Source organism: Anguilla rostrata, chromosome 5 (assembly GCF_018555375.3).
Source record: "Anguilla rostrata isolate EN2019 chromosome 5, ASM1855537v3, whole genome shotgun sequence".
NCBI lineage: Eukaryota > Metazoa > Chordata > Actinopteri > Anguilliformes > Anguillidae > Anguilla > Anguilla rostrata.
Window position 1 is genome coordinate 53,546,113 of NC_057937.1, and position 22,561 is coordinate 53,568,673.

The 22,561-nt window shown below is 43.8% G+C and overlaps 1 protein-coding gene across 1 annotated transcript; it reads left to right on the plus strand.

Annotated features, from left to right (window-relative positions):
- Positions 1-2,598: 2,598 nt before the first annotated feature.
- Positions 2,599-17,885, plus strand: LOC135255688 (V-set and transmembrane domain-containing protein 2B-like). Its single transcript, XM_064337199.1, has 5 exons — positions 2,599-3,511; positions 4,449-4,636; positions 5,474-5,503; positions 6,529-6,922; positions 17,002-17,885. The coding sequence occupies exons 1-5, from the start codon at positions 3,439-3,441 to the stop codon at positions 17,088-17,090; spliced, it is 774 nt and encodes a 257-aa protein (XP_064193269.1). The 5' UTR covers positions 2,599-3,438; the 3' UTR covers positions 17,091-17,885.
- The last annotated feature ends 4,676 nt before the right edge of the window (positions 17,886-22,561 follow it).

Here is a 22,561-nt window from a genome sequence, read left to right on the forward strand (position 1 = left end):
CTGTGATCAGTATTAGGCCTCCTGCAGTGCAGTGCAACCTGTCGTGAGTAAAACCGTCACCAGCTTGTGGCTGAGCTCTTTGAAGGAGTGCACATGCTTCAGCTGCAACACACTGGCATCGGGGCAGGTGGCATGGCATTGACTTGAGAGGCATAATATTGATGCCAAAAAACTGTCAAAGAAAACAAATTGGGATGCTAATTTAAACAAGTTTATGTTCTACTTACTTTTTGTGCATCAAATAAACTGAGAAAGAGTGGTCTTCTACCCATTACCCAGAGCAGGCATTGCTATAGCCTTTCTGCCATCCTATGTGAGACTGCAGACTGCGGGGTGGGGACGGGCAACAGGGCATGGTAGCCACTGACTACCATGAACACAACACGTACATTTCTTTGTTTATCCCTTCATTTGGTGCCCCCTACCCCCACCCCCTGAGATGGTGCCCTAAGCGAGCTCCCCTGTCACCTGTACCTACAACCAGCTCTGACCCCACAGTTAAAGATTGTGCGTCCGATGGTTGGATCTACTGTATGTTGCTGCTGAACTGTAGCGTCACAAACCAAAAAGAGCGCCTTTCTTGCAAAGGGGCAGGCCGCAAGCACTGTCACTCTCTGCTTCCTCCTTGTCAGCCTCCCTCAGGGATGTAGAAGCATACATAGTAAAACGCCTTCTCTCTAGGGGTTTCGTCATACTTGTTCCTGGTTATGGTTATACACTTTGTTGTACGTCGCTCTGGATAAGAGCGTCTGCCAAATGCCTGTAATGTAATGTAATGTAATGTCTAGTGTTAAATCAACTCCTACAGAGTACATATGGTCCCTATTGGACTCATGTGCACTCTGTTAGAACTGAATTAACACTGGATGTTTTATTGTGTACCAAAGTGATTTAGTGTTGAAGCAAACACAGAAAATCTTTTTTTTATGTCTCTAGAAGACAGACCACAGTTGGTTCACTGGTGAACTGTTCATGAGGGAATTGTCACAAAAACGTTCACAATCACATTTGCAGAACTGTAGAAGAAATATTTCTGATATGATTTATTGATGACTGAACATGGTTACTGTCTTGAGACCAGTACATACTGTATATCACCAATGCATATCATGGAATGGTGCTTAAAACAGGCAGATTCATGTTTCCTGCTCAAATCAAAGCACAGTAGCACTTGAAAAGTAAAATACAATACTTTATATTGGCGAGTGAAATTGCTTTACACATCCTACCGGGTTCCTCTTTATTGATCTTTCAAAGTTCCCTGTCTGTATTATCCCCAGGTAGGCACATATGCGTTTTCATTAGAGACAGTGTGTGTGTTCATATGCGTATATATAAAATAATTGTACATTTCCAGAGGTTGAGCAATCTTACCTTCTCCTGGAGAAAATAATGAGTCTATATGTACCGCACTGAATGAACATGCACATTTGTTTGTGTAACTGGTGGACAATGGGAACTCCTCTGGTTACCCTGCCCCTTCTGCTTCACTAATGTTAGGCTGAATACAGCTTTTAAGGCTGTCAGAAAGAAAATAATCCTATTGTTCAATTTGTATCTCTTTCTCCCAGTCTCTCTCTCTCTCTCTCTCTCTCTCTCTCTCTCTCTCCTGCACCCCTGTACTCGTTGTGGCTGAACTGTTAATAAGTGGGTTTTAGGGAACAAGTGGACCTTTATTGGCTCCCAGCTGGAGAGGCCGTTTTAGGATTCAGCCAGGGAAACAGTCTGCCGCACCAACTGGGCGTCTCTTGACGGTGCTGGATCAGAGTGACAATGCGGGGACACATCTGCCACCGCCACCTCATTAGCGCCGTGGCACACGTGTTCCGCGATTTGACATGTTGTATAACCTCACTCTCTCCCCACAAGTACTTGTATGTATCTGCGTACATGGGGTCTATGTTTTTCTGCGAAGTGGGCTTGCCACAAACAGGCGACACGGTGATGTAAACTGTCTTATTTAGTTTTGCTGGCTTACATTCTGGAAACTGATTGTACGTGTACATGTAATGTACATGTACAACGGAGTACATGTAATCACATCGATAATTAGCTTGCGAGCGACGCAACGATGTGAGCGTAACGGAACCTCTGCGAATACGGTTTTAACAAACTTCACAGAGTACATGTGATGATATGGATTACCTGAACATGCACCATGTCGCCGTTAATTACGCATGGACGAGACGGGCAAAAATAAGCTAGGGAAATATTGTCAGGGAAATGATTTGTATTACCGCATGTTACACATAACGTGCAAAATGTAAAAGTTATGTCATATACAATCTCATATTCGTATTCAAAGTCACGGCACTAATATGTAGTGAATATGGAACATTAGAAGACGTCATCAATACAGTTATTGCATTATGTTTAGAATATCTGCTTTATCTGTGTATCGTGAGTCAATGTGATGAACACAAGGACGGCTAATGCACACAGGAAAAAAATCCCTGATGTGTTTGTTTAGCAATAAATTAAATACTACTGCCCAAAGCAGGGTCGCGGCTGCTTTAAGAGCCGCTTGTTGAATTTGGAGGGGAAAAACAACGTGGACCTTCTTGCTTCATTATATTTTCGGGGTTGTCGTATCGCTTGGACGTCAATGGAATTTATCCTCCTCGGATGAGCCGCTTGTTGATTTGAAAGACGAAAGGACTGGTTCGGTTCCAGCGCTAGTCTTGCAGCATATAGAGTTGCGCACATTCAGCGCGCGCACACGCAAAATCTCTCTCTCTCTCTCTTTACCCCCCTCTCTCTTTCTCTCTCTCACACACACACACACACACACACAGACATACGCATGCACACACTCACACATACACTGTGCTCGCTGGTTGGGAAATGCCAAAGCGCCTCATCACTGCTGCGTGCTTTGCGCTTGAAGCAGAAGGATCCGAACGCGCCAGCAGAAATTACCGAGTGATCTCCTGGTATAGAGTATAACGAGGGAATCGCTCGTCCACGGCAGATCAAATATTTTTTTTCTGGGAGAAAGACACATACGGGATGATTTGGTGATGGGTGTTGGAGAGGAGTCCGAGAGAGCTTCCCTTGAAGTGGAAAGCAAAAGGTACAGGTTTCTAACAGCCGTCAATAAGTTTCGTTTCGACTTCGGGAAGCACATCGGGAAATAAGGAACCGTAGATGTAAAGGAATAACCCAATCTCCAGAGAACTGCGCGGCTGTGCCCATAGGCTACGCATCTGTGGGCGAGAGGGATTTTGCGTCTGTCACCTTTGGATTATATTTCTGTTTTCCTGCCTACACTACTGCGTTGGGAGTGTTACTTGGATTTTGGAGAGTACTCGCGACATTTTGGAAGAGTAAATCAGACACTTATATCGTCTGCTCACAATGGAAATGCCAATGTGATAAGTATTAGAGGTCAGATGATCATCGTCCCTTGTTCTTTAATCTAACTATCGTATTTATGAGATGGAAAAACGGGGACTCTACGGCGTCCTTTGTTATCTAATGCTAAATGCACCCCTCTTGTTTTATGTAAATGGTAAGTAAACTTATATGTTTGTTGTTGTTTTTTCCATAGTAGCGCTTATTCAAATGAAAACAAAAAAGACAATCTGTAGAGAATAATCTTGCTTTTTACAGATTTTTTGAAAGAAAAAAGAAACATCTCTCAAAAGGGTACATCTATTTTCTGCAGCTAATAATATTGCTGAGTGCTTTCTTATTTGCAGTCGTTGTTTTAAAACAGTTTAAAATTCCGTTTTTGTGTTTGCAGCCGTATTTTTCAACCACACACAGACAGCCAAAAACTAAAAATTGAACCATATATACACATGCAGCATACGCGCAGCAATCAAACACACAGACACGCACACACACGTACACACTGACACGAACTCACGCACACGCACACACACACACACACACACTCAATTTGTATGTAAAAATGCGTCTGCGTGTGTGTGCGTGTGTGTGATTATCACGTACCCGCACCATTATTTACAGCTAAATTCAACAATTGTGCTTTGATAGGGGGAACTAAAATATTATTTGCAATATAAAGGAAAATAATATACTATTAATATATCTTACATATATGTGTAAAAAAAACTGCTGAATAGGGTCCTAAAATAAAGATAATTAAGCTGTCTGCCAGGTTGTCGGATAGCCAAAACCACTGCACGTATACGGTTCGCATTGATTTCCACCCTTAAGATTCTGACATTGTGTCATGTAGCACTCTTTGAAATTCCTGTTATGATCTTGCCTTATATACCTGACTTTCTGATTGAACCTCAAGACGGAACTGAAGATAATCCTGAAATGTTGAAAAAAAGAGAAAGGCTTTCGTAAAAGTTACAAATTTCATTTCGCATAAAATATTATAGGATTTGCTTTCTTTTATGTCAACCCAAAAACTGAAGCCACGTAATGTTGCATTTTAATCTCTTTTCTTTCCATTTTCCTCCTTCCATCAGCCACATTTACAGAAGTGCCAAAAGATGTAAATGTCGGCGAGGGAGAAGATATCGAGATGCCCTGCGCATTTAAGGCCATCGGATCTACACCGTTCTCCCTGGAAATTCAGTGGTGGTATCTTAAGGAAGCAGCGCCCAGAGAACTTGCGCACGAGCTGCAAATTAGCTCCCCTGCGAACAGAGCAAAGGTAAATCTGTTACGCGCGAAGCTGCCACTATCGCAAGTATCCCCGCTTTTTTGAGTCCTCTCTAGAAAATGCTTTGACGGGACGGCGATACTCCCCACCCCTGGACAGAGTCCAGGTTAAAGAAGAAAAAGAAACTGAATATGTGTCAAACTGTAGAGAAGTGATTTTTAATAACTTCAAAGCGAGGACATATAGATCCTTTTTTTTTCGAGAAGCGCGGGGGGGGGGGGGGTGGTTAGTCTGCACGTCATGGCACGGGGCTCTTGGTAGGTTCTAAGGTGATGGGTAAAAAGCAAAAGATGGTTCCAGTTGATAAAGCCGACATTTCCACGCTGTCGAGGAAATCCCAAAACATACTCAAATTGCCCTGTAGGCTATATTAACACGCACTCAACGTTTTAGATGATTTCCAACGATGACAAAATGATGTGAGTTTACAAGTCCAGTATTTATTTATTTTTTTATTTATTTATTTATTTACCAAACGGTATTAGGTTTATACTATTGCCAAACGGGTGAAAGTATCGCGATTCACAATTAGTCAAGCGCTAGGCCAAATAATATGCCTCTTGCCGTTTTTAAACTGTCACTGTCAACGTTTGTATGCGGCGTCAGTTCTTTTGGTGGCATTTCTTGGTAATATGTGCAAAACAAATATTTTGATTGGTATTAAGGAAAGCGTGAAAAATCGTTAATTACCACTTGAATTAAAGTCGATAAACTGGATAAAGTGGTTGTCTGCTGGTGATAATTATTTTTTATTGCTCTCACATAACGAAATTTTAAACTGTAAATGTGGCCGGCTGGGCTTAATGTGTCTAACGTTTCTGGTTTCAGGTTGGCCCCAGGGATGCAACAAAAATAAGTGTAAGTGTTTCTCTTTTTTCCACTCTAAATTCTGCGCTCCATTATAAATACCGTGACTGTTCAAGTGGCTGAAAATATAACACTTTGTTGCGGCTGGTAAATTTCAAACAATACCATATCAAGAAGTTATACTGCGGCAATAGGTGATGTGCGCTGCAGCCGTAGTTGCCAGGAACATAATAATGAGAGAGTGTTCCCGCTGACATAATTGCACACGGTCTCGTTCTGTCAAAGTAAAAATGTTTTCTGTGACGGTGGTAATGACGTCACTGTTGCATATTTATAGACATCTGCACAGGGACACACTTACAAGACTGACTGAGATAAAAAAAAATTTAAAAAGAAAACGTCTGTTGAATAGAAATTTCTCCATATTTATTAACTTCATATAAGCTAATGTAGTTCATGGCGTTTAAATATTTTTCAAAGGCGTTATATAATTAGTGACAAACTTTTGTTAAATTACTGAGGACACTTGATGGCATTATGGAATTGTTAGTTGGTAGACCGTCTCTGACATCACAGAATTTCACAAACGTAGTGAAGCATTTCTGCTTTACTATGCCTATTTGTGCCAGTTCCCACTTTTAGTGTAGTGTGAACTGAGGTTTCCGTAGGGTAACTGTTTTGTATTGTTTTGAAATTAATTTTTTGGCAGCTTTTTGATTCCAAGCAACTACTGAAAAAAGACCAGACTACCTCTCCAAGAAATGTACTGATCATTCTTTGTCCAGTGTCTGTGTTCTCACAGAAACTCTATCAATATACCTCAAGCTGGTACAGTCATTTTGTAGACTTGTGCTTGACAGCAGCAAATTCTTAGCTGTTAATATTTATTTCATTAATATTTATTTCATCCTTGGATGAATCCCCTTTCTTACAGACACCAGGTAGACAGCACCGGCTCTGTGTGCAACTAACGCAAGCAGACAGAATGTCCAGATAAATATAGAAGCATCAGTGTGGATTTTTATGTGCTTATGCAGTAATCTTCCACCCTTTCTTCCCCCGTTTCCCTCTCGCAGACGGTGAGGGTGCAGGGCAATGCCATCTCTCACAGGCTCCGCCTCTCCAACGTGCGCAAGGTGGATGAGGGCGTGTACGAGTGCCGGGTGACGGGCAACAACGCCGACGAGACTCAGGAACACAAAGCGCAGGCCATGCTGCGGGTGACCCCGCGCGACGGCATGGTGGCCGAGGAGGCCGTCTCCCACATCCAGAACAGGTGGCCCTCGAGGAACAGCAACGCCCCGTCCGCCGGCCGGGCCACCCCCGCGCCGGGTCAGGGCAAGCCCCGCCCGCCAAATCTGGCCGGTCCCGCCCCCGCGGCCTACACGACGGCGGCTGGCTCTGCAGCAAAGTCCTCGGCTTCACCCCGGCCCGGCAATGCAGCCATCCTCCAGCAGCAGCACGGCGCCGGTGAGTCAAAGGGCCACAGTGACCCCTAGTGGCAGTGCTTGGGAAATAAGGGCCACTGGGTTTTTGTGTGGTATGTCTTCGTGGGTGATTGTTGTTTGCCAGTACTTTTCCGGTGCAGGTTTCAGATTCTCATCTGTGGGTTGTAAAGGCGTGAGAATGTCCATATTTTCCTTTTATTTGAACATGTTCACGAAGACCTCTTGTTATCCCAGTAGTGGCAAACCCTGGTCCTGGAGAGCAGATTTTTATTTTGCCTTCAGCTATGACTGACAGCAAAAATCAACAAATCTTCCAGCACTGTTGGGCCAGAGCTGACCACCCCTGTTTTATCCAGTCTACTGTTTTTCTTTGTTCCTTTCAAATAAACTCTTTCGGAACTGGCAGTTTCCTTTCGGCTCTGATTGAAACGGGGACACTCAGATACGTGCTGTCTGATGAATTCCACTGTTGATAATAACAGCGTGATGCCTCATATCCTGTTTTTAGGCAGATGTGAACGTGCACCATACAGCCTAGTACAGAAAGACTGATGAGGGACTCCCAGTTGTGAAAACTGTGCCGTACACAGGGCATTACTAGTAGCTTGTCACAGGGCTCTCTGAACATTAGGATGTTTTCTGTCTTGAGGCCGGCAGTGCGTATGCTTTGACTGGCGCTAGTGATGGCCTCAGTCCCGCGAGGCTTTCGCGTTTCGAGCCGTGACATATGACGGAGGACCCGATGTTCGCGGCGGGCGACGGGAGGTTTCCGCACCGCCGCCGCGGCCGTGGCTCGCCGCGGAGGACGCCGCGCGTCGTGAACGAGGGCGCTGCCACGAGCCCCGCCGCGGTCTCGCTACAGGAAATTAGCGCTGGATGAGCTCACGCGTGCGCGCCGTGGCGATCAACGAGGCAAGGCCCAGAATGATTTCATTTCACAGGCTCTGCAGAAATGTTCAATATACCATTCTGCTGAACTAGATCTGTTCCTGCCAATCTGGCAGTGTGCCGTATGTCATCTGGTATGCACGTGTGTGTGTGTGTGTGTGTGTGCATGTCTGTGACTGTATGTGCATGCGTGTGTGTGTGTGTGTGTGTGTGTGTGTGTATGTGTTTGCTATTCACGATCATGGTCTGTGTGGCTGCATTCAGGGTAGGGATACTACAGTGTCCTGGTCTTGGACCAATCATCAACTTGGTCTGTGTCTACAGCAGGGGTTAGAGGCATGCCTTACCCAAATGAATCTCATTAAAAAGTACAAATCCAATTAAAAGGACTCGTTGGTCTTGTAGCTCACATCAGATGAGAAAGTGGCAGTTTATTAACTTTGAACATCGGGTTCAATTTCATCCAAGACTAAGCTGAAGCGAAGCTGTCCTTTGGAGCCGCCACTGCTGAAACATTGAACAAAACTGGGGTAAAACCACAGTGAATTGATGAGGCAGAAGCAACACTGGTTCTTCATATGTAGATAAAGGTTTGAGTTTAGGCTACTTTTGATGGTTGGGATTCCCATGTCTCTCATTGATGACCTAATGAGAGGCACAGATTTCCTTGAAGTGTTTAAATATGCAGATCATTGTTTCAACCTCCTGGAGTATAATGTTTAAAGGCATACTATGCAGATATTTTTAGCCTTGCTGTGGTCTTGTGTTTACAATCCATGAAGTCTCCTCCTCTGTTTTCAAGCCCCCCCTCTCACCCCGAGTGCTCGACTTCAGCCGTCTAGCTACCTAGCGTAGCTAGCTGGATAGCTAGATGTAATGTTACTTATAGGTCCAACAGAAAACTCACCAAGTCTGTGACACTTTTCATCCCCTTTGAGAGTGTCAGCTGTTACCATCAAGGAAAGACAATTCCAAGGCTTTTGTTTTAGAACAGGACCTGTCGGCTTGTTGTTTTGCTTTGCTGTACTTCTGTTTTTCTACCTCCACAACTGCAGTAGCTAGCTACAAATGCTCTGCTACAACCTTATCCCATCCCACTGGCTCTGTAGCCATGCCCTCCCCTCCCCACTCAGAGAAGATCGTCACGCACAGAAATGTCCCAATCACATTTTAGAAGAAGAAATGCAGGCAGAAGAGCATGGATTTGGCAAATGTGCACAAAGGCAGAGACTGGCAGAGCATCATAGATATGACTGAATATGGTTCTTTTATAATATCTTCAAGGTAAAAAAAATCCTGCATAGTTTGCTTGAATGGGCATAAAATATGTACATTTTATCTGCTGATACCATTGTCTGAAAATGCAAGAATATAAGAATATCTTGTTAATTATATATACAAAAACATGGTTATTCTCCTTTTTGTCTCTGTGCATTTTAAGCAGTACAAACAGCTAAAGCAGAGGTCCCTGTAATAGCCTTGGCTACCCTGCAACAGTGAGTCATTTCCCATCCAAGGTCACTTTATTCTTTGATGTTCTTAACCTTAAAACAGAAATCAAATTAAGTTAATTGAGCTAGGTGTTTTTTTCTTAAATCGTCCTCTCCTTCAGTTATGGAGGTTAAATTTCCGGTCTTGCGCGGCTTATATGCAGGACGGAAAAATAAACACTTGTTGTTTCCCCACTGGCGTAAGAATGCCATTCCTTTTCATCGCATGCGCGGGTTCAGACATTTTGTGTTCAACGCAGTGGGCCATCAAGACAGTGCCGCACAGCAGGTCTCTCGCGCATGCCTGCCAGAATAAATCAAAAACGGTAAGTAGCCAGCTGACATTTTTATATCGACAGAAAGATGCAGAATTTGTCTTGGCTCTTAGCTGAGCCCCTCGCATATTTGTCATCAGATTGCGAGGGGTTAGAAAGCCACCTGGCAAATTTAAAAGATTACCCTTTTTTTCCAGACCCGGTGCAGTGCGAAAAACCCCAACAGCCCCGCGGAATGCTCGCATCTGCCGCCTTTCGCAGTGTCATTTAACTGAGTGGCAGAAACAATTAATATTGAAGAGGAAATGCCACAGGCGAGTGGCAGATAAGGCCGGTCCTCAGCACGCTGTCAGGTGTTTCAAATTGCCTCTCACATTTTTGTAATTCATTAGGTGTTTGGTCACCTTCCCGGAATAAAGCTGCTGTCAGCTGAAATAATGGTTATAACTATATATATATATATATATATATAGCTGTTTCTGTTGGGAACAGAATGTCTTTTTTTTCTAAGGCAAACACCTCGGAAATGGATGCTGTGTCGTAACTCTGAAATGCATTAGCTTGCTTTCAGTTTGAGAAATGTACGCACCGATAAGTATTATCTTTTAAGTACTGTATACTTCCTCTCCTGTTGATTGCTCGGAAATGAATATTTACAGCTTAATAATGTGCCAGAGGTGCGATTATCTGTCTGAAGTTGATTTAATATCACCTTGAGAAATGTTTTAAATCCTGTTCATATTAGTCTATATATGCTCTAGGCTGCATTATTAATCATTTAACTATCAGATCATGGTGCGAGGTTGAGAGAGATGCTTATTTCTCTCCCTGATGCCTGAAACACAGCAAAATCCAAAACATTTAAAGTAACAATATTGCGGTTCTACTAGATTAGCCATATCAGCTTAACTGCAAGATAAACCGAAGACCATTGTTGGTCCATGGGTTTGTTCTTTCTTTAAAGAAAGTATTAAAATAGCACAATATATCTGTACTGAAAGGAAATATACACCATCCAACTAATATCTGAAATTCAGTCCTTTTATTTTATTGGCAAACGTCCTCTTCTTTATATGAAAATAGAACTACGGAGGAGCAGTTCGCCCTCATAGCTGTGGAAAGTGTCAGTGCACTACAGTAAGCAGGGAGCATTGAAAAAGTTTCTTTAATAGATGCACCATTATCTAATATATAAGTAAACTGTTGTTCAGTGTTTCGTGTTAGAAAATGTTTCATCGTTAGAATATTTGGAAATAATAATTTTTTATTAAATAAAAAGGCTTGAGTGTTATTTCTTGGTAATCAAGCTTCTTTGTTTGTAAACATGTTTCAGCTGGGCAAAATTTGGGCGCTGTGTTGGCAGGGGTGCTTGTGTTAGGTTGGGGGTAGGGGATTGGAAGACAGGGTTGGCATGTGGGCGGGAAGCCAATCAGCCATAATGGAATGTTCAGACCCACAATGTACTGCATAGGCTCCTACCTCAGCTGACCTTGGCATCAGTGACTTGTGGGTATTTACTCTGGCTTGTCTCCCCCTAAAGAGGCATTTGTCTCCATCTCTTACCATGTGCAACAGTGTTTGATGTGTGTGTGTGTGTGTGTGTGTGTGTGTGCATAAGCCTGTGTGTATGTGCATGAGCAAGAAATCGTAACGTGTATATGCATTTGCATTTGCAAGTGTATGACTGTGTGTCCATTGGTTTCTTTGAAAGTGTGGTTGTGTGTATAGTTTGTGTGAGATATCATTTGAGTTTTTGTACCAAATATGTCTGTTTGAATAAGCGTGTGCTCACAGATCTTTGTGTGTGCGTGTTTGGGTGTATGTGCTTATTTGCAATGTATTTGTCTTTTTGCTCAGCCTACGTCTCAGAGTAACTAAGACCCACTTCCAGCTCCTGCCCAGTGTCCCGTCTTCACGATCCCCTCTTAAATCATGCCCCCATCCTGCTGCTCAGGAGCTCCTCTTGGAGTTCATAAATCATCCCACATTACTGGAGCGCTCAAATATGTCGTCTCCCGTATACCTCATGGCAACATCACAGGGATAAAGAAGAACCGGGCGAAACTGGTCGCTAGCATGATAATGATGTATGTGTTCCCCCCATAGCCTTTGTAGTCCATATACGTATAGTGAAAGTTCCAGGCCTCTACCAGGGTGACTGGAAAAATTCCCAATTAAGAAAGGGAGGGAGGCCAGGAAGGCCGCATCTTGTTCACAAAAAGCTACGCGCGAGCCGCAAAACAGCGGCTGCGAGCCGCTAGCGTGCTAGCCGAGCTAATGGCGGCGGGCTCGCCGTGCGCCTCTGGTTCCGGAGCGTGATTTAGGCTTTTCATACGCCGCTCTCCGCCTCTCACGCAGCTCGTGGGTGTTTTCCCGCCCACCGCTCCGCCGGAGCCATCAGACCGGGAAACTTTTCCTCCCCGCAAATTAGGTCCAGCTCCCCCCCCCCGGGGGCCTACAGGGAGGAGGAGAACGACAGAGTCCCCCCCCCTTCTCAGTCCCCCGCTTTATAACAAATTCAGAGAAAAAAAGAGGCAGGCTTTTTACGGAGCGCAAATCAATAAGTCTTTCAGGAAACGCTGGAAAATCGCAATGAGCGCGGTGGTACCATTTCAGAAAGCGTATTATATTCTCAAACATAACTGCAGTGTCATCACGACAACTGCAGTAGAGTGATATAATGCATGTAATTTAAAACCATGCACATAAGAACATGGGCGTCGGTTATATAAAATGTAACATTTCATAAAGTGCGGGCGTCGGTTATCATAAAATGTTACATTTTAGTGCAGCCTATAATATAGGTGATACTTAGGCTTTCAAAAGGGGAAATTATTCATGTAAACTGCAGTATATGTTTTATGCTCTTATTTCTGGGTAGGGAAAGTGAGGATTAATTAGAATGTGTTTAAAATGACAATTTCTGAATCCAGCAGTTTTAACAGCTAACATCCTTGTTTTAATGTTTGGCACTCAGAATACAGAACAAGTGGCATCGACAGTTAAATCACAAGAATGTATCAACACCAAAGTTCAAAAACCAACAGACAGCACACCCACACCCATGCACACACACACATTTACACCTCTAATGGCTGCCCCCCCAGTGCCTGCTCTCTGTGTCTTACCTTTAGGCTGCTCTGCCCCATCCCAATGAAATTTCCTAGGGCCCAGAACAGGCCAGATGGGGAATTTGAGGTCTGACAACTGTTATGGCGTTGGCACGGGATGGACAGGAGTGTGGCGCTTGTCCACCAAATGCACTTAAGGGGCATTCTTTTCCAAAGTGCATCGCACGCTCTTTCCTTCTCACCCCCAGCCTTTAATCTGTTCCCCCACTTTCATCTGCTTCTTCGTCCTTTCCTGCTTTCTCTTTCTTTTGCCCTTCCCTCTTCATCCTTAGCAGCAAAGCCCGACCGTTGCTGTGATTCATCGAGAGGGATGGAGGTTATTATCTTTGCTCGGTCCTCTCCCTGCCCAGGCCCAAAGTCTTTCTCCCCGCTTCACAACGGCATCAAACATTCTGGCAGTATCCTCTGATACAGCAGGGGTTTGGATCCACCATCAACACAAGCATTTTCAGGTTTATTTATTTAAATGTTTTGTGGGCACCCATGCGCTACATGGCTTATCCAGTCATATCCAGTTATCCAGCTGGCCGTATTCCTACTGAATAGATTCAAGTTAAGGGCTTTGATCGAGGTTGCAGTCCAGGCACAGCATAAGAGATTTGGACCTGCTCCACCAGGCTATGAAGTCCATGATTTTTCCGGGGAAGTGGGGTAAAAAAATCCAAATATGATGGCTTACATTTCGGACTGCGTCCGTAGCTACTTAAAACTGGCCGCTGACCATTCCGAACCACATCGTCTAAGCCTGGAAACAGACTGATCCACCAGTTGAAGATCCATACCAACCTCACATGTACATAATTTCACTTTAGACCTAGGAATATGAACAAGCATTGTACTTTCACCTTCTGCTTTTCCCTCTGCATCAAGTTTCTAGAGGTTTCGTGCAGTGCAGAAGCACATGGCGTGCGCACGCTGTTGCCATTTACCTTGCAATGGCCACATCAATATTTCATTATATTTTTACACGAGCTGGGCAGTGATCCATCATTTTATTTTCCCCGCTGCCTCATTTTCCGTGACTGCAGGACGTGGTTTTTGAGCAGGTCAGAGCTCCAGTCCATTAATTTCCTTCTTCCCCCATTTTAACAGATACAACTTCTGGACGTTCCTGTCACGTTATGATCTTCTTCCTGCTGTGGGGAGATGTCCTGTTTGTTTGTTTTCCCCTAGTACCCAAAATAAGATAAAACGTCCTATTTGGGAACAGTGTAATCAGTCAGGAGCTCACTGCAGTGGACCCTGCAGGAGTGGAAAGGGGATCTCCACCCCCCCCCCCTTTTTTTTTTTTGGTATTTAATTTCAGCCCTCCATGTCGCTCAAATGGGCAACAGGCAATTTTACTCGCTGCCAATCTCAGTCATCGCAGTCTCGTTCGATTAATTATGCATGTCTGGGGAGTCCAGGCTCTCTGCGCTAATGTGAGGCCCTTCCAGCACAGGGACTACAGATCAAACCGGTGATATGGGGAGATGGAGAGACGAAGGGAGGGAGGGAGGGAGGGTTGGAGGGAGGAAGAGAGGAAGTGAGCTGACATGCTGAGTTCAAAGCAAGGGACACAGCATGGTGCAGTGGCTGGGACCCTGGCCTGGACACGTGACCCCCTGCGGGCAGTGAAGTTTCACCCTGCTGGGCCACACTCACTCTGGTACATTTAGAAATAGAAAAAAAACACTCAAACTTGCAATCCTGGAGCTGGGACTATGTGTGTAGGTCTGCGTGTTCAGCGTGCTGAGCTTCTTTCTCTTTTGCTCTAACACTTGGACAAGGTCCTGAACAGTAAGTGATGTTCAGGAGCTGGGGTAATGGCCCTGTATCTAGCCAGCTGAACGAAGCGCTGAGCGTTGCGTGCATGCCCTGAGCTACTGGACCCCAGCCTACACGCGTGCCAGAGACTGCACCACCCTGTCCAGGCACGCCATATACTGCAGTCTGTCTCCACAGCTGTGTGGTAGGGGGAGAGCCGCACGGGTATATTTTCCCATGCAACTATAATAGTTTTTTATTTATTTGTATTTTTTTTTTTATCAGTAGGTTACCAATGAGTCAGCCTTTGTACTCTCAAATAGCTTCAAAGAGACATGCGTTGTAAATCTCTGAGCTCTTTCCATCACTGGAAAATCCAAACGAGACACTCTAAAAGGATGGAGAATCTTTCTTGATTCCCTCTATTATAGAACAAGGATGTAAATGTTTTCAAAAGGTAGAGACCGATGGCGGATGGTTCAACCTCAGTGTGCTGTCAGTCAGCTGGTTCATGGTAATCCTCAACCTATTCTCAACTGGTTGAGAGCAGTTCACGGTCTCTGGAGCAATGCACTGTTACCCCTGGGGTTTAATATTATTTGGCTTAATGTGAGAGGTGTGAATTAGCCCTGGAAAAAGCTGTTGTGATTGCCCTTTAATGTTATTACAAATTAACAGTGACACCGCACTAAGACGCTTGTGTTTTTCTGTGGCTGTTCTGCCGCATTCATACAGAAGAGACATAGACAATGGCTATTGATTTGCTAAGCATTTCGTGGGCATGCAGTCCGTATTATTTACTTTATTTGTCTTCATTTTGTTTATTCTGTATTAGATGTTGGCACAGTGAGGTCTTAACAAGGTGTTTAGAGGTCAGTCGAACAGAGAAGGATACAATTAAATTATAAGGGTAATTTAAGAAACAACCTCTGGAGGATAGAAGTTTGTCACTTAAGTAGCTCATGAAGGAAAGTGTAGTATTGTATCTACTCAGCACGTTGGCCACGTCAAGACATTTGTGAATCGAAAGAAATAATGAAGAAAGGAAGGAAATACTGTAGCTAAAATAAATATTCAGGGACTTAGCCATGGACCATAAATTATCTTTATTTAGTGATCGTGTTACTCACTGTCCCTCAAATTGTGGCAATTCATGTCATATTCGGGCTCGGAATATCAAACATTCTTTGCTCTCTGTCCAGAGGAATGTCAGCCTTTCTACCTGAGTGTGGATATTGAATTCGGGGCAGATTTCTGGTATCTTAAGGGAGCAGAATGCCCTAGCCTCCTTGTGTTTTTCACATTCTGTCATTTTGTCAGGAAGATTAGCTCTTAGCTCCGTCTGCAGTTCTTTCTGTAGGGCAGGGCACGCACTCGCTCGCCTTCTCTCGCCGGGTCCATGTCGGGGGCGTTAGGAAAGCGGACCTTCCTGTGTGAGGGGCCCAGCCACTGTCACGCTGAATGCGGTTTAATGGCTGCGGCCCTCTGTGCCCCTCTCTTCCCGTGCCGCTCCGAGCCAGTTCCTCCCCACACACCTTTTCGGCCAACTGAGAAGATCAGAGATGACGGGGGGGGTTTTATTTATTTATTTTTGGAACGTGCGCTCCTTCGACGGGCGGGGAAGCAGACGGCGTCTTCGCCGCGTCGTTCTCAGAGTCGCTCGGGCTCAAGCACTGGTCACGCAGCGATGGCCGCTTCACTCCGTCGCTCTTCGAGACGCTCAAGCTGCGGGTCGTTTGCTGAACGTAGGCTGTTCTTCATAAATTAATTTGGTTTTTCTTTTTGTTTTTTTGTTTTTTTGAGATAGGGAGCTGGTGCCATCTGGCACTGGATTTTGTTGGTGTCTTTTATCATTTGTTAATGTGTTTTACTTCAGTGCTTTGTTAGTCACCAATGTGGAAAAAAAGCTCACAGAGATTTTTGCTCGAATGGTCTATTTGCATGGGAGAGATGCAAGGGAGCACATGAAAAATGTAATCCACATAGCACAAGTCCAGCACTCTAATTTACTGTGGTGATTTATCGGGCAAAGTATGAGTAAGCTGCCTTTTAGGACCAGGAATTTGGGAAGAGCAAAAACCCAAGAAGCATTAATTTTACAAGAGACAGCCTTGCTGTAATATCCAACCATTTACTTACCCTGTTAGATATAAGAATTGTTGTTGTTCAAAGTGATGCTTGTGGAATGGAACATATATGCATAATGTAGAAAATATACCACACAGGACATTTCAGCTTTTTTAGATGTCTGCACTGGGTAATAGAAGCTATCATTCTAAAAAAAAAAGAAGAAAAAAGCTATTACCCTGTAAAACCTTATTTTAAAAGTGGGAGACCATTCAATGAAAGGTGCTTCAAGCAGGAATAGAGATAAGTGGTGCATAGAACTGTGTTTTTTAAATTTTCATTATATAAGCCTTAGCTTTCTCCATTTTAAATTCAAGAAAGTACAGTATACATGTATTATTATCATCATTATTATTATTGTTGTTGTTGTTGTTGAATTTGGTTAGGAGTCCCATCTTTTCTGAATATATTATTCTTTTCTTTTCCCTTTATATCACTAACCAGGTTCTGGAGCCATCATCACCACTGACCCTCTCCTGTGCATCTTCCTATTGGTTCTGCACAGGCTCCTCCCCTTCCTGTTCACCCACTGAAAGACTCCAACCAATCATCACCCTGCTATATTTCCACTCAATGTACCAAACAACAAAGGGAATAGTATATACCCATATGGCACACCACCATGGACGTTGACAGTGAAGGACTTTTGGAAAGAGCCCGCAGTCTTCTGAACGGAACTTTAACAGAAGACTCGCGTCTCAGCGGGATGTAAATGGATTGCATAAGAAGCATGAAAAAAATCTAAATAAATAAGGGAGTATATGTGAAAACGAGCTTCACCACTTTTGTTATGCACACACAGTCAACGGCCACAAAAAAAAAGGATGCATCAGTCAAGTTTCCAAATACTAGAGTCTGCCCTGCAATGTGCATGGCTGTCATTAATTTATTTCCTGGTACGTTTTTAATTTTGTCAATATTTTCATCGTATTTTGTTTTGCAGGCACTGTGTAGGTTCCATTTTTTATTTTTTATTTTTCCTTTTTTTTTGCATGAGTCGGTGATCGGTTAGATATCGTTTTTCATTTCAGACACATCAAAGATGAGGCTCTGTCATGTTCAATCCTGGAGCAGGGACTATGTGTAGGTCTGTGTGTTCAGCTTCCTGTGTTTCTTTCCCTTTTGTTTTAAAACATGTTATTGATGTAAACAACTATGTCCTTCTTCTATATTTTGATTAAATAAGGCACACCTTATCATAGTTGTTGTTAGTCACCCTTAATAATGTTTATTTTTATTAAAGATATGGTGATCAAGGTACGACATTCATTTATAAAAAGTATTGGTATGTTGCCTACACTACGTGAAATAAAAGTTGTTTTTTTAAATAAACATAATTCTCCCAAGTGTTTTACTGAAACTTTATTGTTCTGCTGTAATCATGCAGGCAAAAATGCCTATTCATTAGGTTTTAAGGGTATGGGTCAATAATTGGTGTCTGTTTTTATAGCAATCTTGGCCAGTGTGCCTGTACAAAAGCTATGAAAACACAGGCTGGAATCTAGACCCAACCATATGTACCCTGAATCCTATTTTGTTAAAGCCTATAGTCCGCCATGTACACAGATTTCACAAGATTTCTCCTTCGGAACACAGACATTATAATGTTTCAGTATACCTGTGTCTCATTGGCATATACTTAAGCATAAATTGCCCCCTACGGCAGGTTCTTCCTGCTTTTTTGCTTGGAAAAGTGGTATCACATGATTTGCACACGCTCAGTGAGGCACTTAGTGATGACTTAATCATCTGCAAGAAGCACTGCTTTAAAAAAACATAAATAAATAAAAATTTGGGGTCTGGGGTATGTATTTTCATAAACCTTTTTTGATGAATTCAACTAAATCTATTTAATTACACACACAATTCCTATTTCAATATAAAAGGTAGAACAGAATTTGTAATCAGCTTTGCATAAATCCAAGCCAGTAGGCATGTGCTACTGTCTTGATAATTAAAAAAAATAAATAACCTGCCCACCTCCAAAAATAGTTCCAGGTTGGTCAAAGTACATGGAAACGCTGGCTGCGCATGCAGAAGGCTAGCCTAAGCCAAAGCGCTCAGAGCCACTTAAAAAGCAGTGCCTGAATGCTGCTTTACCGCATGAGGAACCTCACAGCCACATTGGGCATGCAGAGCTGAGATCCAGGGTGTCCACTAAAACAAGCTCAGACCGAGCGGAAGAAAACTCTGCACACAGGCATGCCCAAATAAATCAGGTGCAGTCCTCTCCCTCCGTCCAGTCCATTAATCAAATGTGCATCCCGACAGATGGCTGCACCAAATAGCTCCTCGGGCCTCCTTATGATACCTCCATAAACCTGAATGAGCTAATATTCAGTGTACATATATTTGGCCAGTCTCCGTCGGAGACTTAGTATCCAGGCATTGTTAGCCAGCGTGTATTGTCCAGCAACAAGTTAACATATGCAGAGAAATATGTTTTGGAAATATAACATGGAGCTGGAGGGGTCATTCTGAAACATTCTAAAGCAAGAATTTGTGGATCCGGAAGTGTCACCCCTGGCTTTTCACGTTGAGATGTATTGTACCAAAAAATAATAATAAAACACCAGAGAGCAGCATATACTTTTTTTCAGTACTTCCGATTGTATATTTTACATTAGTTCAAAGTGCTGGATACGCTGGAAACATATTATATTCTCCCCCCAAATGTCCCAGAGTGTACTTTCTATCTACCCAATTTCACATATCTTTCATTTCTCTGAACTTGATATTCATGCCCTGAACATCCCAGTAGCCATCCTTCATATGTTTTTTGGGATTCAATCTGTTGGGGATTTATAGACTGATGGAGAGCTGAATCTTTTTTTAAAAATGTGTATTATGACTGCAAATGTGATACAGCCAATCATTACAAAGCATCGCTGACCCTGGTAATTGCCATTCAGCCCTCAGCCTTCAAATGGCCACACTCCATTAAGCCTATTTCAGCCATAATGTTTCACCTGGCTCCGAGCATGAATTAATTAATATTTTACAAGCCCGTTTGTGTGTTTTCCTCTGTTCCACGTTTTCCCAGAATGCTCTAGGTGAGCCAGGTTTCCTGATAAATGCTGTGAGCACGTCTTGCCTTGCCGTTCGGGTCCTCTGAAGGCGGTCGTTATTCTGACAAATCACGCAGGTGGACAGTGACACACGCCTGGCCATTGGAGGAATGTTTCGGGAGGCAGAGCAGCAGCTTGTTTGCATAATGCATGGCTTGGCCCCGCGCGAGAGCTAGCGATAAAGCGACGAATCATTATTCGCGCCTGTCTCTTTAATTCCTCACCGCGGCTCCTCGGAGGTTGCAAATGGGGTCGCATTAAACCCAGCAAAAACAAAAGCGGGGTGACGGCAGAATGGAATTATTGTTTTTTAAGAGAATTACTCCAGAGAGAGAGAGAGGGAGAGAGAGAGAGAGACATCAGTTTCTTATGGAAATGCAGGTGTTGTTCAAGAGCCTGATTTGTCTCATAGGGTCTGGCTCGTACTGGCACAGACGTGTGGCTTGAAGCAGCTGAAGGCATAATTACAAGCCTTGGAAAAGGTTCAGGTCTTTTTTTTTTTGATGAACTCTTCTTTTTATTATATTTCCCAATGAAAAGAGAGAGAGAGGAGAAACCACACAGCACCAGCACAACACTAAGGCAAATCACATCACAGTGCTGTAGTACAATTAGGAAATGCATCCCACCTGCATGCCAAATATATGCGGGAAAATAAAAAGGTGGCAAAATAAATGAGCATTCATATGTAAATATTGCCGTTCTGAGTCATTTTATCCGTTTATCAACAGAAATATTCCATGCTAGACTGTAAGTGAAGGAAGCCTAATGCAGGTATTCTGCAGATTTCTTAAGCAGGGTAATATCAGCATATATGCCCAACACTGTCTCATACATAGCAGGGCTAATCCATCTACATATAGATTTTAGTTAGTTTTTTATGTCTTTTGGGGGCCATATAAAACGAATGTAGAAATAGAACTTGTTTAATTATAATGTATAACAGTGTTTGTTGTCTGGCCAAATCAAACCTGATTGTGGCGTCGAAAACGGCCTGTGCCTGAACTGAGCTCTCATGAATCTTGGGCAGAATTTCTAACCTCAAAGTCAGCGAGCCTGTCATGTTCACAGTCACAGTTTAAAGTCCTACATCACAGCATGTACAGTACGTGAAGGCCTGAGAGGTCAGTCAGTGACAAGCATGAAAAAAGAGATCACTGGGGGGCTTAGGGTCCTGTCCCGCACCAGCTGTGCGTGAAACACGGCTTGTTCATCTCGCCTGGGCTTGGCCTGCGCACCGCACCGTTAGGGTGAAACGGCAAATGGACTCAAGTCGTGCATGGTCCCTGCGAGGCAGAAATCCATGTGATTCAGGGCAGCAGGTCTTTCCATGCAGTGACTGCGCAGTTCAGCGACCGCGGCGGGGTTAGTCTGCACACATGCGATGGAACTGTTTTAAAAATGTATGCCGAAGCAGTTAGAGTCCCATAAGGAGCAATATCCGCGGCATCACGAAGGGGGATAAGGAGATTAAAGGATGAATCACTGTTATTAGATTCTCCTTAGCTTGATACGGCAACCGAGGGAATCTGCAATATTCACAGTGCATTCATCCCATCAGCTGAACCCTGTTCACCGACTCTCATGTCATATGAAGTGAGACGTTAAAATGTAATTATGAATTCATGTAGAAGGTGATCTCTTTAAAAAAATCATCTTATTATCTATTTCCTATGATGAAAAAGTAGAATACATACACAAGAGGACATTTGAAAATATACTACTGTGGATTAAGATAATCCAATTACCATAACACTATGGCTGGCTGTCCACACATGATTTTTTTTTCCCCCTATGTTAAAGACAATCTGACACTGAACTCAAACAATACAAACTCAAGCGAGGTGGGATCCAGATAGATTGTGGATTGTGTTGATGATGGAGCAGTGCTTGCATCTGCTACTCAATCCCTCATGTGAATGTTCGTTGTGAAAGAAGATAATCTCTGTGATGTATAGGCTAAACATTGTCACATTGAAACCAGACAAATAAACATCTTGGTGTGTGGACAGGAATATTAAACAGACGTGTGTCCAATCTGTGATTTATCTGCTTCCGAAGAGCATTTATTAAAAACCTGAACTGCCAGAACAGTGAAGGACTCAGAGGTCACACCAGGAGCCTGATTATATGTGTTATAGCAAAGGGTACAGCAGCCATTATGGCTGACCGTGACTCACAGCTGTGTGACCTTTGACCTCCCCCTGCTGTCATTGTCGGGACTGATAATGCCATTTCCAATCTGTCCGTTTCAGATAAAGCGGAAACCAAACAAGCATCATCGGCAGCCGCAGCGGCGGGAACAGGATGTAAACAGGGCAATCGCTCTGCCCAGTCGCCCACGGCGACGTCCTTGACTGCGGATGATTGGAGGCGGCCGCGCCTCGGTGAAATTTGCACAGGGGTATCTCTGCGAGCCACGCGCGGGGCGGCACGGGGCCAGGTTCCGCCGGCGTTTTAAAACCGCGTCCCCCGCCCGTCCGTCAGCGTCAGAGCCGGCAGAGCCGACCGGGAAAGGGGAGGCGCATTTCTTTTGACCGGTGGCAGGCGGCTCGACCCCAGGAGAATTCCGGAACCAAAGCAGAGCCGGGCACAGAGGGATCTGTCGGAGGCAGGCGTACACTGCCAAAACCGGCACCGCCGTCGCATCCAGCCGTATCGCTCGAAGAGCGTGACTGACAGGGGCGACAGGAACCTGTCACAAGTCCCAGCAAGCTCGCCGCCGCTAACGCCACTAATGTTCGAGGCTTTAACTTTAGACTGGATTCAGTTTCAATGGATTCAGATTCAGATTCAGTTTGAGGCGTACCTGCAAAACAAAAGAATTGAAAATTAAGTTTGCAAGCGCATCCTCTCTTGAAATTATTTTGAACATTTCAAGAAAACTGCAGCATCAAAAAACAAGAGATACAAAGCCTTTCATCTGGCCCATAGGG

Excerpts from the sequence above, each read along its gene's own strand:
- LOC135255688 (XM_064337199.1), top strand. The coding sequence starts at position 3,439 with ATGGAAAAACGGGGACTCTACGGCGTCCTTTGTTATCTAATGCTAAAT. Across the intron at positions 3,512-4,448 it reads CCTCTTGTTTTATGTAAATG|CCACATTTACAGAAGTGCCA; the intron begins GTAAGTAAACTT and ends TCCTTCCATCAG. Across the intron at positions 5,504-6,528 it reads GGGATGCAACAAAAATAAGT|ACGGTGAGGGTGCAGGGCAA; the intron begins GTAAGTGTTTCT and ends TCCCTCTCGCAG.